A 14,813-nucleotide genomic window follows, 5' to 3' on the forward strand; every position below is an offset into this window, starting at 1 on the left:
TAGCAATAAGTGCACACATGAGGAGAGTGGAGAGATCCAAAATTGACACCCTATCATCAACGTTGAAAGAGCTAGAGGAGCAAGATCAAAAAAACTCAAAACCCAGCAGAAGACAAGAAATAACAAAGATCAGAGCTGAACTGAAGGAGATAGAGACACAAAAAACCCTTCAAAAAATCAATAAATCCAAGAGCTGGTTTTTTGAAAAGATCAACAAAATAGACCACTAGCCAGATTGATCAAAAAGAAAAGAGAGAATAACCAAATAGATGCAATAAAAAACAATAAAGGGGAAATGACCACAGATTCCACAGAAATTCAAACCATCATCAGAGAATATTACAAACGACTCTATGCACATAAACTAGTAAACCTGGAAGAAATGGATAAATTCCTGGACACTTGTGTCCTCCCCAGCCTAAACCAGGAGGAAGCCACAACTATGAATAGACCAATCACCAGGTCTGAAGTTGAGGCAGCAATTAAGAGCCTACCACACAAAAAAAGCCCAGGTCCAGATGGGTTCACAGCCGAATTCTACCAGCACACAAAGAGGAACTGTTACCATTCCTTCTGAAACTATTCCAAATAATCCAAAAAGAGGGAATCCTTCCCAAACCATTTTATGAGACCAACATCCTCCTGATACCAAAACCCAGCAGAGATCCAACAAGAAAAGAAAACTTCAGGCCAATATCTATGATGAACATAGATGCAAAAATCTTCAATAAAATACTGGCAAGCCAATTGCAACAGCACATCAAAAAGCTTATCAACCATGATCAAGTAGGATTCATCCCGGGGATGCAAGGCTGGTTCAACATATGCAAGTCTATCAACGTAATTCACCACATAAACAGAACGAAAACCAAAAACCACATGATTATCTCAATTGACGCAGAGAAGGCCTTTGACAAAATTCAACAGCCCTTTATGCTAAAAATCCTCAATAAACTCTGTATCGATGGAACGTATCTCAAAGTAATAAAAGCTATTTACGACAAACCAACAGCCAATATCATACTGAATGGGCAAAAACTGGTAGCATTCCCTTTGAAATCGGGCACTAGACAAGGATGCCCTCTTTCACCACTCCTATTCAGTATAGTACTGGAAGTTCTAGCCAGAGAAATCAGGCAAGAAAAAGAAATAAAGGGTATTCAAAAAGGAAAGGTGGAAGCCAAATTGTCTCTATTTGCAGACGACATGATAGTATATCTAGAAGACCCCATCGTCTTAGCCCAAAAACTCCTGAAACTGGTAAGCAACTTCAGCAAAGTCTCAGGATATAAAATCAATGTGCAAAAATCACAAGCATTCCTATACACCAATAACAGACTGAAAGAGAGTCAAATCAAGAACGAATGGCCATTCACAATTGCTACAAAAAGAATAAAATACCTAGGAATACAAGTAACAAGGAACGTAAAGGACCTCTTCAAGGAAAACTACAAGCCACTGCTCAATGAAATAAGAGAGGACACAAACAGATGGAGAAACAGTCCATGTTCATGGTTAGGAAGAATTAATATCGTGAAAATGGCTATACTGCCCAAAGTAATTTACAGAATCAACGCTATCCCCATCAAGCTACCATTGACTTTCTTCACAGAACTGGAAAAAACCACCATGAACTTCATATGGAACCAAAAGAGAGCCCGCATAGCCAAGTCAATTCTAAGCAAAAAGAACACAGCGGGGGGCATCACACTACCGGATTTCAAACTATACTACAAGGCTACAGTAATCAAAACAGCATGGTACTGGTACCAAAACAGAGATATAGACCAATGGAACAAAACAGAGGCATCAGAGGCAACACAACATATCTACTACCATACAATCTTTGATAAACCTGACAAAAACAAGCAATGGGGAAAGGATTCCCTGTTTAATAAATGGTGTTGGGAAAACTGGCTAGCCATGTGCAGAAAGCAGAAACTGGACCCCTTCCTGACACCTTACACTAAAATTAACTCCAGATGGATTAAAGACTTAAACATAAGACCTGGCACCATAAAAACCCTAGAAGGAAATCTAGGCAAAACCATCCAGGACATAGGAGTAGGCAAGGACTTCATGACCAAAACACCAAAAGCATTGGCAACAAAAGGCAAAATAGACAAATGGGACCTAATGAAACTCCACAGCTTCTGTACGGCAAAAGAAACAGTCATTAGAGTGAATCGGCAACCAACAGAATGGGAAAAAATTTTTGCAGTTTACCCATCTGACAAAGGGCTGATATCCAGAATTTACAAAGAACTCAAACAGATTTACCGGAAAAAAACAAACAAGCCCATTCAAAAATGGGCAAAGGATATGAACAGACACTTTACAAAAGAAGACATACAGGAGGCCAACAATCATATGAAAAAATGCTCATCATCACTGGTCATTAGAGAGATGCAAATCAAAACCACATTGAGATACCATCTCACGCCAGTTAGAATGGCGATCATTAAAAAATCTGGAGACAACAAACGCTGGAGAGGATGTGGAGAAAAAGGAATACTTTTACACTGTTGGTGGGAGTGTAAATTAGTTCAACCATTGTGGAAGACAGTGTGGCGATTCCTTAAGGCCTTAGAAATAGAAATTCCATTTGACCCAGCAATCCCATTACTGGGTATATATCCAAAGGACTATAAATCGTTCTACTATAAGGACACATGCACACGAATATTCATTGCAGCACTGTTTACAATAGCAAAGACCTGGAAGCAACCCAAATGCCCACTGATGATAGACTGGACAGGGAAAATGTGGCACATATACACCATGGAATATTATGCAGCAATCAGAAATGATGAGTTCGTGTCGTTTGTAGGGACATGGATGAATCTGGAGAACATCATTCTCAGCAAACTGACACAAAAACAGAAAATGAAATACCGCATATTCTCACTCATAGGAGGGTGATGAAAAATGAGAACACATGGACACAGGGAGGGGAGTACTAAACACTGGGGTCTATTGGGGGGAACAGGGGAGGGCCAGTGCGGGGGGAGCTGGGGAGGGATAGCCTGGGGAAAAATGACAAATGTGGGTGAAGGGGAGAAAGGAAGCAAAACACACTGCTATGTGTGTACCTATGCAACTGTCTTGCATGTTCTGCACATGTACCCCAAAACCTAAAATGCAATAAAAAAATTTTAAAAAAAAGATTGTACTGAATTTAGGATTGGCTCTTAATCCAATATGACTGGAGTGAGACATGTGGGGAGAACATATAATCAGGTTATGTGTTCATGGCAGATTGGAGTGATGCAGTGGCAAGCCAAGGAATACTGATGATTGACAGCCATCACCAGAAGGTAGGAAGAGGCAAGGAAGACTTCTACTCAGAGTGCCAGAGAGAGCATGGCCCTGCTGACACCTTCATTTTGGACTTCTAGTCTCCAGAATTTTGAAGGAACACGTCTATTGTTTCAAGTCACCCAGTTTGTGGCATTTTGTTATGGTAGTCCTAGGAAATCAACACAAGGATTATTTTAAAGTTGGTGGAGGAAGGTTGGAAATGGACAGGAGATGATTCAAGGTCTGTCTTTGCCTTATCTCAAGTCATAAGTTGTGGGTTGGGAGTCCCTCGGTCCTGAAGTTTGGTCAGGAACAAAGATAAATCCACTCCAAAGTTATATAAGTCATGGGAGGGAGTTCAATTTCCAAACAGTGATTTATATCTAACATTTCCAGGGTCCATCTGTTGTGTAAAACAAGGTGTATCTTGGCTTTATTCAGCCAAAATTCTTGCCAGAAATTGGGTTATGATTTTCTTGCCCAAAGCATTTCACATAACAATCTACCTGGCAAATGGGGAACAGTTGTGAGCCAGAAAGCTCCCTAAGATTGGATAGGTTAGTAAAATGAGCAAGGAAAATGGGAAACTGGAGGAAAAACAGTCCTTTCTTTTTTTCGTTTCAAATTCAGGAAAGGATTTAAAGCATAGGCATTGAAGTACCTCTCAAGGATACACATCTATTTATATTTTTCAGAGATCAGGAGGAGAATGCACATAAAGCCTTTGAAAATGTGTGTGAATAAACGTCTATGTGAACATATGGCAGGGGAGTGTGATCCTGTTAAACACTTGCTGTGTTTGGCATGAGCAACGAGCTAGAATGCCTACTCACTTAGTTCTTCCCACCCCCTCAGATGTGTGAGTCTTAGCAGGTGGGAGGATCTGTGGCTTGCTTCCTGAGGTCCGTGTAGGAAGGACAAACTTCAGCCCCAACCACAACTAGGGAATGCTTTGTCCAATGCAAAGGCAATATCAGGACACAAATAGAGAGTACATGTTACTCTGATAGAGCCTAGAAAATGTGCGGAAGGAAGATGCACAGCGCAGAGGGAATGCGCTGATGTGTTGGCAGGGCTCTGTCAGTACCTATGAGCTCTGTATGGCATTGAGAGGCCATGTGTCAAATCAAACCTTCATCCACACCCTGCCAGGCCTCTCTGCCATTGATGGCCAGCTTTAGAACAACTGCAGCTTTAGGATCTGAAATGGCTGTGGCCTAAAACCTCCACCCAGAAACTGGGAAGGCTCTTTGGCACCTGCTGTTTCTTTTACTCTGGGCACTCTTCTTCTCTCTGCTAGCTCATCCTTCAGGTCTCAGCTTATTTGTCACTTGCTCAGATAAGAGTCACTGATCACCATGTTCTTCTTCAGAAGTCTGCACATTTGTAGTAATACAATTTTGTTTATAACCATTGTTTAATACTCCTGTCCTTCTCATCAGATTGTAGGAGATTCTTTTCTTCTCACTGCCATTTTCCTGAAACCTATAGAATGCCTGACATATGGTAGGCATTTGAGAAATACTGTTGACCATTTGGCAGTCCACTATTCTCCTACTTGAAAAAAATTGCTGACTTATAGTTTATTCTCAAGTAAAGGAAGAAGGGTGTGGTGAAAGAGACTTAAAAACATTCCACATTTTCAAAGAACTCCTTCACCTTTAAAATGGAAGGAAGAAGGGAAATAAGAAAGAGAGGGAGGGAGGTAATTAAATGGAAAATGGACAAGGGTTATGAAGAAGCAAGTCACAGAAATTCAAATGGCCAAAAATATATAAAAAGATACTTATCCAGACTAGTAGTCTAGGAAATTAAAGTTAAAAACAATATTTTATGCCCTTAGATTGGCAAAAATTTAAAATATTGATAAAATTCACTGTTAGCAAGGATTTAGGGAATAGAGTGCTGGTATACACTACTGGTAGAAATTCACAATAGCGCAATGTATATGAAAGATACTGGTATTAAGTTTTAAAATTTAACTGTGCCTATATTTGCAGGATTATTTACTAGGGAAAAACTAGAAACAACTTAATTTTATATAATAGAAAAGTGGTTAAATAAATCATGGTACATTCTTGCTATGTATTGCCATAGTTACTTATATGAAAATCTATGTAAAATTTATTTAAAAGGAGTTTGTAGGACAATGTACATAATATCAATTAAGTAAAAATAGGGCTGGGTGAGGTAGCTCAATATATATAATACAATCTCAATTAAGTAAAAATAGGGCTGAACAAGGTGGTTCACGCCTGTAATCCCAACACTTTGAGGGGCTGGAGTGGGAAGATCACTTGAGTCCAGGAGTTTGAGACCAGCCTGGGCAACATGGCTAAACCTTGTCTCTACAAAAAAATTAAAAAATTAGCTGGGCGTGGTGGCTGGCACCCAGCTACTCAGGAGACTGAGGTGGGAGAATTGCTTGAGCCTGGGAGGTGGAGGCTGCAGTGAGTCAAGATCCTGCCACTGCACTTCAGCCTGGGTGACAAAGTGAGACCCTGTCTCAAAAACAAATACATAAATTAAAAAAAGTATATTTTCCAAAGGAAAAGGTTTCAGAAGATTCACACTATTTATATTTAATAGTTGGTGTGAATCCTTTGAGAACTTTTCCCTTGAGGAAGAGAGAATGGGATTTTAACTTTTCACAATGAACATGAGGTGCTGTTTTCGTTTTTCATGTAGTGCTATTTTAAAAGAGAACTTTATTGAAGTATGATAAACATAAAATAAATTACACATACTTAGTGTTCAACTGGGTAACTTCTGACATTGTATACATCTGCAAAACCACCATCACAATCAAGATACTATCCATCATCCCCCTAAACTTTGTGTCTCTTTGTAATCCCTCTTTTCCACTTTCTGACCCCACTTGTGTCTGCTAGCAACCACCAATGTACTTTCTGTCTCTATAGATTGGTTTGCATTTTCCAGAATGTTATATATAAATGGAATCATAGGGTTCTGGCTTCTTTCACTTGGCAGAATTATTCTGAGATTCATCCATGCTGTTGCATTTATCAGTAGTTTACTCTTTTTATTGCTCAGTACTATTCCTCCGTATGGATCAATCACAATTGGTTTATCCATTCACTTGTTGATAGATATTTGGTTTGATTCCAGTTTATGGCTATTACAAATACAGCTGCTATGAGCATTTCTGTACAAGTCTTTGTAAGAACATATGCTTTTTTTCCTCTTGGGTAAATAGCTAGGAATGAAAAGGTTGGCTTTGTTTAGCATTTTAAGAAATTGTCAAATGTTTTCAAAGCTGCCGAACCATTTTATGATTCCACCAGAGACAGCAGTATGGGGCTGAGGTAACAAATAGTCCCAGCAGTATGGGGCTGAGGTAACAAATAGTCCCATCACCATCATCGGATGAGGTAATGACAGTAGCCATCAGCTCACCGTATAGGCTTAATCAGGGATTGTCCGTGCTAAAATGTGTCTAGTCCGCTTTAGTCAGATTCCTTTGAGAGTGTGATTAAGTTTCGGTTGGTGTGGCGTGTAGGACGGCACACACACGGATAAATGCCAGGCAGGGATCGCCCACGCTGGAAAGGGCGGTGGCCTGAACAAAAACTACCGCAGTTGGGATGGAGGGAGCTGAAATTCAGACATATGGAAAAGTTAGAATGGTAACTTTTGGTAACGGGGGAAGAGACGCCTCCCATCACCTGGAAACTAAACTCGACGCCTCGGGTTTAGTGACCAGGTGATGGTGGTGCGTGCAGAGGGGAAAAATGGCTTGGCGGGAGGAAAAAGAGGTTATTTTTGGTTTGTCACCTGTAAGGTGCCTATTGGACAAAGATGAAGCTGTTGGGAAAGTGATGGTAACTATACACGTCTGCGTGGAGGTGCAGACTTCTGATGCAATATCTAGGTTTAGGTGAAGTATGAGAAGCAGTTGTAGTCAAATTCGTATCTTTCCGAGCAATCATTCCTACACCTCAGGGAAAACAACGAATCCGTGGTCTCCCCTACGCAGACACGCCCAGAACATGCGCAATGATGTCAGTCTTTTTGGTCTCCGCGCACTCAGTTCTGCACATGCGCAGAGCTGCCGCTCCTTACTCTGGGCGTCGGGACTCCCTTCTCTCCGCGGGCCCCGCCCAGGCGGCTGCCCGTGACCTGCCTGGGCGCGGGGAACGGAAAGCCGGAAGGAGCAAGACGAGTTCAGTTCGCCATGGGGCTGTTTGGAAAAACCCAGGAGAAGCCACCCAAAGAACTGGTAAGGGCTACGGCGGCGGCTGATAAGCGGGTGAATCTGTGTGGGGCGTAGAGGAGTTGGTAAAGGACTGGACACTCTTCTCCCCACCGCCTGCGCGGTACCGCCCGGCCCCCATTTCCGGGGCCTCCCACTCGACCGGGGGGCCGGAGGAAGAGTCTTTAGGAGTCAGCTGTGTGGAGCAAGAGCTCCTGGTGCCTCGGCTCTCGACCAGGTAGCCGACGGCTGGAGGAAGAGTTTGTTCACCTCGCCACCGAGCGTGTAGGCAGCGACACGGCCCCGGCCTCGGAAACCCCTTCTCTTGCGTGCGTTGGTACGACCCGCCCGGAACCTTTTTTGAGCGTTGGCCCCGCCCCTCACCCCCTTCTGCGGACTACCCTGAGAAGCTGCCCCTAACCCGAGTGTTGTTTGAGGCGTTCCGGGTCGCGCCCGCGGGAGCATCCCAGCACTTGCCGCCGGTTCTCCGTCAACCCCGTTGTGTTGAAAAGCAGGCTCTGTTTCCTCTTTTCCCAGCCATACAACCTTGTGTTAACCCTAGGCACATACTATAGCAGGGCAGGGACTCGACCCAGAAGAATGTTACCGAAGATAGCTCTGGACCCGGCTTCAAACTCTGGTTACCTATTAATTGAGACAATATTGGCAGGCAAGCAGTTGAAAGTTCCCTGCAGAATCAGTCAGCCTGAGTTTCCCACATCTCAGCTCTGTTATCTCGGGAAAGTTCTCTTCTCAGTGCCTTAGTCGTCTCGTCTGTTAAACCTGATTAATAGTAGTATCACCTTAGAGTAATTGAAGATTTGGGGATGTAAAGTTTTCGTATTGGCAGTCAGGGCTAATTCTTTAAATAGGGCACACCTTGCTACTCAGGTGACGACAGCAGTATCAACATCATCCGGGAGCTTGTTAAATCTCGGTCCCCACTCCATAGCCACTGAGTCACATTTTGAATTGTGACAAGATCCCTAGTGATTAGTGTGCACATTAGTGCTTTGAGAAGCACTACTCTATAACACCTAGGCTTGTCCATAATGGTAAAAAAAACCCTTGAACTCCTTTAATAAATGATCTTACCTCTTCAGCTCTAGCAGGCACATTTTAAAAACCAATCTTAGGCATCTTGCAATTCCTGGCATAACGAACGTTAATTAAATTTTTGTTGTTAATCAAGGGCCCTAGAAAATAATGAGTAGACACTCATTATTTTCGTCAGGAAATGTTGGAAGTAAAAGTTTGGTGCTGCAAATAAAACAGTTACTCCAACAAAGAAATTCTCAGCAAGGCAATTTTACTTCTGTGGAAGGATATTACTCTCAAGCCTGGTTGCTGTGAGAGCACCTGGAACAAATGAGAGGAAGGTTTTTGTCCTGACGCTTCTACCGTGGTCTGGAGCTGCACTGCACAGTCTAAGCTAAACCCAGTTGGCTAAAAGCTTAAAACTTTCTTAAAGGCAGTGGAGAACAAAGGAAGGGAGGAAGTGCTTGCAAAAAGGCTGGGAAAGCAATAACATGTCCAAATAAGGGAAGGAGTATATGCTATAAGCTGGGCATGTCTGGACGTGCCCAGGCAGATCAAGAGACAAGTGGGTTAGGCCTTCAGAAATTAAAGAACAAGGAGGCAGAATATGCCTTATTTGACTTGATGGGCTTCCTTTTTGAGGAAGAACTTCACTGTATCAGGAAACGTACTCAGTTTTGCTTCTTGGTAAAATAAAAATTGTGGCGCTTAAATGAGATAACAGTGTAACATCACTTTGTAAACTATAGAACATTATATAGATGCACATTTTGTGTCATCTGCATATTCTAAGATGCTTGTTACTGTAGAAGTGTGGTAGGGAGAGATTATCTATTGCCTTCAGTGTTTGGCCTTGGCATTGCCATTTGTAAGTTGAGGTAACATTATGGAGAAACAAAAAAGATCCTGGGAAAATGGTTGCTTTACTATTTAAACTAGTCTCTAGTATATGTACTACTTGTATAACACTTAGATTGTTTTTAAATGATAAATATAATTGCTAAGAACATGAAGTTAGTACACTCTTTCAGTAGGGTATTCTGAGAAAGCTGATTGACTTTGGAAAATAGCAGGGTTGATGTATGAGATTGGTTTTTAAAACTATGCTTGCCAGAGCTGAACAAGTAAGATCATTTATTAAATAACAAAAAAAATTTTTTCCCCCATTAAGTCTGGGTATTGTAGAGCAGTGCTTCTCAAGCATTAATGTGCACACTAATAATTAAGGATCTTGTCAGAATTCAAAATCTGATTCAGTAGGTCTTGGATAGGGCCTGAGATTTCTTATAAGCTCCCAGGTGATGATGTTGGTGCTGCTGGTCTGCACTTGAGTAGCAAGGTTGTAGAGTGAATTATATTAGCCCTAACTACCACCTTTAGCTAACATATTGAACCAGGCATTGTGTTAAGCACTCTGCAACATTATGAGGTAGGTACTATTATTATCTTCACTTTACAGGTGGCAACTGAGGCATACAGCGTTTAGGTAATTTGCCCATGGTTGTACAATTTGTGAAGTACAGCGCCAGAGGTTATGTACTCTAAGGCCTTTACTTATAATACAATGCCATTTATGCTGCCTCTCAAAGAGGAATTATAAAGGTGAAGTAAGAAGCCAAATAACTTAACTTCTAGCAAGTAAGATAAACATTTCAAGAACAAGTTTGGATTGGGCACTGATATGGTTTGGAACTGTGTCCCCAGCAAATCTCACTTCCAGTAGTAATCCCTAGTGTTGGAGGTGGGACCTAGTATGTGGTGACTGGGTCATGGAGGTGGATTTCTTATGAGTGGTTAGCACTAGCACCCTTGGTACTGTCCTTGACATAGCTCTCATGAGATCTGGTTGTTTAAAAGTGTGTAGCACCTTCTCCCTCACTCTCTCTTGCTCCTGCTCCTGCCATGTAAGACGCCTATTCCTTTGCACTTTGCCTTCCCCCATGACTGGAAGCTTTTTGAGGCCTCCCCAAAAGCAAAAGCTGCTATGCTTCCTGTAGACCTTCAGAACTGTGAGCCAGTTAAACCTCTTTTCTTTTTATAAATTACCCAGTCTCAGGTATTTCTTTATAGCAATGCAAGAACGGACTAATACAAGTACCACATACACAGGTATAGGATTTTAGTGGTTGGTGTGATTATCTCCAGGCTGAGATGATCAGAAACAGTTTGACCTTTCACTATCATGTGTTCCATCCTCTTCCTACATGGGTATGAAAGCGTTCTTGAGTATTTAGGGTTAAATGATCCATTTTATCTGGTGCTGGAGATACCCTGCCCAAGTTTTTCTTCAAGTTCCAACTCAGTTCTTCTAGGTACTCCTTCAGTTCTGATTATATGTTTTAGTTTGTTAGAAGAGTATCCATCTACTTTAGAGCCAGCTTCTACCGAATTCTAGGCTTTCTCTCACATCTATGACTTGTGACCAAAGAAAGTGTTTTGTCACCAGCCCTGGTTACTTAGCATGAGTCTGTAATTCAAGAAAGTGCCAATAAAGCAGGGACAGTGTCTTAGTGAGGGTACTCCAAAGAAGTAGAACCAATAGGATGGAGAGATAGATAAGTAGTTGAGAGAGAATTTAATATGGAAATTGACTGGGGATTATGAAGGCTGAGAAGTCCTGTGATATGCTGTCTGTAAGCTGGAGAACCAGAGAAGCCAGTGGTATAGTCCAGTCTGGGGTTGAAGGCCGGAGAACCTAGTGAGTGGGGGAACACTGATGGAAGTCCCAGAGGCCTGAGAGTAAAGAACCTACATTTCTAATGTCCGAGAGCAGGAGAAGGGTATCCCAGCTTCAGAAGAGGGCAAAAACTTGCCTTTCTTCTGTCTTTTTCTTTTATATCTAGACCCTCAACCGATTGGATGGTGCCCATTCAAATTGGGTGAGGGCAGATCTTCCTTAGTTCACTGAAATGCCAGTCTCTTCCAGAAACACCCTCATAGACATACTCAGAAATAGTGCTTTACCAGCTATCTGGGTATCCCTTAGCCCAGTTGAGGAGATACCTAAAATAAACTATCACAGATGGGAAATACTTTTTCCTCTGTAGAGCTGCTGATGCACTGATAAAGTATTGAGAGCTGTGTATGAATAAGAAGCCAAGTCATGTTAGTTTGGCTTTTTTTTTTTTTAAGGGAGAAAGAAAACACTTAAGCTAAGTGAAGGAATTTTTTAAAAAATAAAATGTTGGCAGAAATGGAAGAGACGTTAGAGAGGGAATTGACTAAATGCTGTAGTCTCAGCTGGGCAATTTTTGAGTTGGAATAAACTTACAAGACAGCTCCTTCCATTTGGGACTGAAAGGTGCAGGCATGTGGGTGTGGGTCCTGGCACAGGGTAAGTAGAGGCCAGGTTGCAGTCATATCACACCATCATGGTTGTCACACATAGGACCATTTAGGCCATGGTGACAGGTCAAATTGGGCAAGTAGGATACATTATGGGTGGTATCTCCAGAGCTCTGATGTGATATGCAGCATGCAGGGGTGCTAAGTAAATGTTTGTTAAACGATGAGTATCAGAATAAGGTTAAGTAGGGTTTAAGGTCAGGTAGTCCCAAGATGAGCAATGTTTCCAGGAACTCTCTAGGGAAACATTAGCTATATTAGGAGCCTCTACAGACTAAAATTTTTGCCCCTGCACCTCTGAGGCATTTTGGTGGAGACATCTTAGTGGTGAAACCTATTCTGTTTTTTTTTTTTTTTGAGACAGAGTTTTGCTCTTGTTACCCAGGCGGGAGTGCAGTGGCGCAATCTCGGCTCACCGCAACCTCCGCCTCCTGGGTTCAGGCAATTCTCCTGCCTCAGCCTCCTGAGTAGCTGGGATTACAGGCACGCGCCATCATGCCCAGCTAATTTTTTGTATTTTTAGTAGAGACGGGGTTTCACATGTTGACCAGGATGGGCTCGATCTCTTGACCTCGTGATCCACCCGCCTCGGCCTCCCAAAGTGCTGGGATTACAACCTATTTTGTTTTAAAGGATGCAAGTCAAGACTAGACTGGGCCTGCTGAGAATGAGGATGCCTTAAAATCCATTTAGAAACCTGTGACAATCTTAGGGTGGGAATCAGGAGGACCTGGAATTCTGTTGGAAAGAGATTCTTCTCTTAGACTTGAGGTTCCACTGGAAAACTGTTCTGTCCTACTTAGGGACTTCACTGATTTAGCCTTGAGCTAGAGTGCCCCCTTCTGTGGCATCAGGTTTCTTAAATCTTATGACTAATTTATGTTCTTAGACTGGGTCATGACTCATGGTTGTGGGATTCTATCAGAAAAAGGAAGAAAATGATAAGGGGAGATGGAGAAAAAGATATAGCTTCATTCACTTAGTTCATACAACATATTTATCGAGAGATTTTTGGTGTGCATTGGATTGAAATAAGGTTTACAAAAATAAGACACTAGATAACACAATGTAAATACACAATGTAGGGAGATAGGAGCAGTAATATAAGTAAGTACAGAGTCTTTGATGCTATAACAGAGGGAGTGATTATTCAGAATGGGGAAGGGAAGCTGGTCAGAAGGGTCTCTGAGTCTTGTCACAAGTGGCATTCATCAGGTGGACAGGTAGGTATAGGATCAGGAAAGGGGAGGCATCCCTAGCAAAGTGAACTGAGTATGCAAGGTTTAGAAGTATGGAACATATGTTAGAGGAACTAGGGAAAAAATTCAGAATGGTTGGAGGATGAAATACTATTCTGAGTGGAATGTGGGAGGAGTGATGGTAGTGTAAGATGTAACATTGGAGAGGTAGGTAGAGGGCAGATTAACAAAGCTCTGTGTGTCATGCCTAAAAAAGATGGGGAGCATTCAATAAAGTGGTTTAGGGCATGAACTAGAGGGAAGAAATTTAGGTAGGGAAGCCGGTTAGTGGCCCAGGTGATAGATGATGTGAGTCTTAGAATGGCAATAGGAATGGAGAGGATAGGATGAGCTTTAGAAGTATTTAGCATAGATAGTCAGAATTTGCTGAACTACTACATGTGGGAGGACTGCAAAGATGATTCTTTGGTTTCTGTTTAACCCTACAGCAGTCAAACCTGTTCATCCTCCTGAATGGCAGTGCCGTGAACTGAAATGGAGAGAATTCAGGAAAGGAGCAGGTTTGATGGGAATGGTGATAGTAGAGAAGGAGCCAGACTCAGTTTTGGACAGAATTTAAGAGATCAGAGTAGCTAGACAAAGGGCAATCCTGGAAGAATATTTTTGTCTTCTGCTTTGTGTCCTCAGCAAACTTGTAAACTTCTTTAGAGCAAGGATTATGTTTCTGTTTATTCTCTATCATCCACTGGGTTGGTACAATGTTGAACTTCCTTAGGAAGAGGAAAGTGCTCATCAGGTACTTGTTTGATGGACAGAAGTAGGGATGCTGAGAGAGAACATTTGGACATTTGGAATACAGCGTGATTGAGCTGACAGATACTCAGCTGACAGTGACGGGAAAAGGCAGATTTTGATCTAAGGTTACTTGTATTTGTTGTTTTTGGCTGATTTCTAGTTTTATGTATATTTTAGATTGTCTGAAAGATGTACAAAATCCTAGATTGCCTCCAGGGAGAGGAGCTAGGTAGCAGAGGGTCAATAATAGGAGAGAAACGTACTTTTCACTATTTGCCTTTCTTTTTTTTTTTGAGACTGAGTCTCACTCTGTCTCCCAGGCTAGAGTGCAATGGCACGATCTCAGGCTCACTGCAACCTCCACTTCCAGGGTTCCAGCGATTCTCATTTATGTTTAAGTACTTTGTTATGGCAGCCTCAGGAAACAATACACTTATATACATGCTTTCTCTTTATCCCATTTCCTTACATCAGCACACAGAGTGATAGTCGCTGGCCTAAATTTGGTATGATTCCTTTCTGCTCAGTATTGTTTGTATATTTTGAAAATGAAGTTTATTCATACCAATATATGTAGATGTATTTCATGTATTTTAACTCTGGAACTTGATTGTATAAATTTATGACAATATACTTGTTCTAAGGCCAGGTGTGGTGGCTCATGCCTGTAATCCCAGCAGTTTGGGAGACCAGGGAAGGCAGATCACTGAGGCCAGAAGTTCGAGACCAACCTGGCCAACATGGTGAAACCCCATCTCTACTAAAAAATACAAAAATTAGCTGGGTGTGGTGGCAGGCACCTGTAATCCCAGCTACTCAGGAGGCTGAGGCAGGAGAATCACTTGAGCCCAGGAGACGGAGGTTGCAGTGAGCCAAGATCACCCCATTGCACTCTAGCCTAGGCAACAGAATGAGATTCCATC

The 14,813-nt window shown here is 42.1% G+C and overlaps 1 protein-coding gene across 2 annotated transcripts in view; it reads left to right on the forward strand.

The window, feature by feature from the left end:
- The first annotated feature begins 7,401 nt into the window (after nt 1-7,401).
- The window catches only part of CHMP3 (charged multivesicular body protein 3), a 64,015-nt gene continuing 56,603 nt past the window's right edge, over nt 7,402-14,813 (forward strand). Inside the window, exon 1 of one of the 2 annotated variants that reach the window (XM_002757526.7) lies at nt 7,402-7,540. In XM_002757526.7, the coding sequence (XP_002757572.3) occupies nt 7,496-7,540 (45 nt within the window). In that variant the 5' untranslated portion in view covers nt 7,402-7,495. Of the gene's footprint in view, nt 7,541-13,581; nt 13,656-14,813 lie in introns of those variants that run through there. The other variant, XM_035273389.3, reaches the window with a different exon arrangement.

The sequence above is a fragment of the Callithrix jacchus genome, chromosome 14 (genome assembly GCF_049354715.1).
Source record: "Callithrix jacchus isolate 240 chromosome 14, calJac240_pri, whole genome shotgun sequence".
Taxonomy (NCBI): domain Eukaryota; kingdom Metazoa; phylum Chordata; class Mammalia; order Primates; family Cebidae; genus Callithrix; species Callithrix jacchus.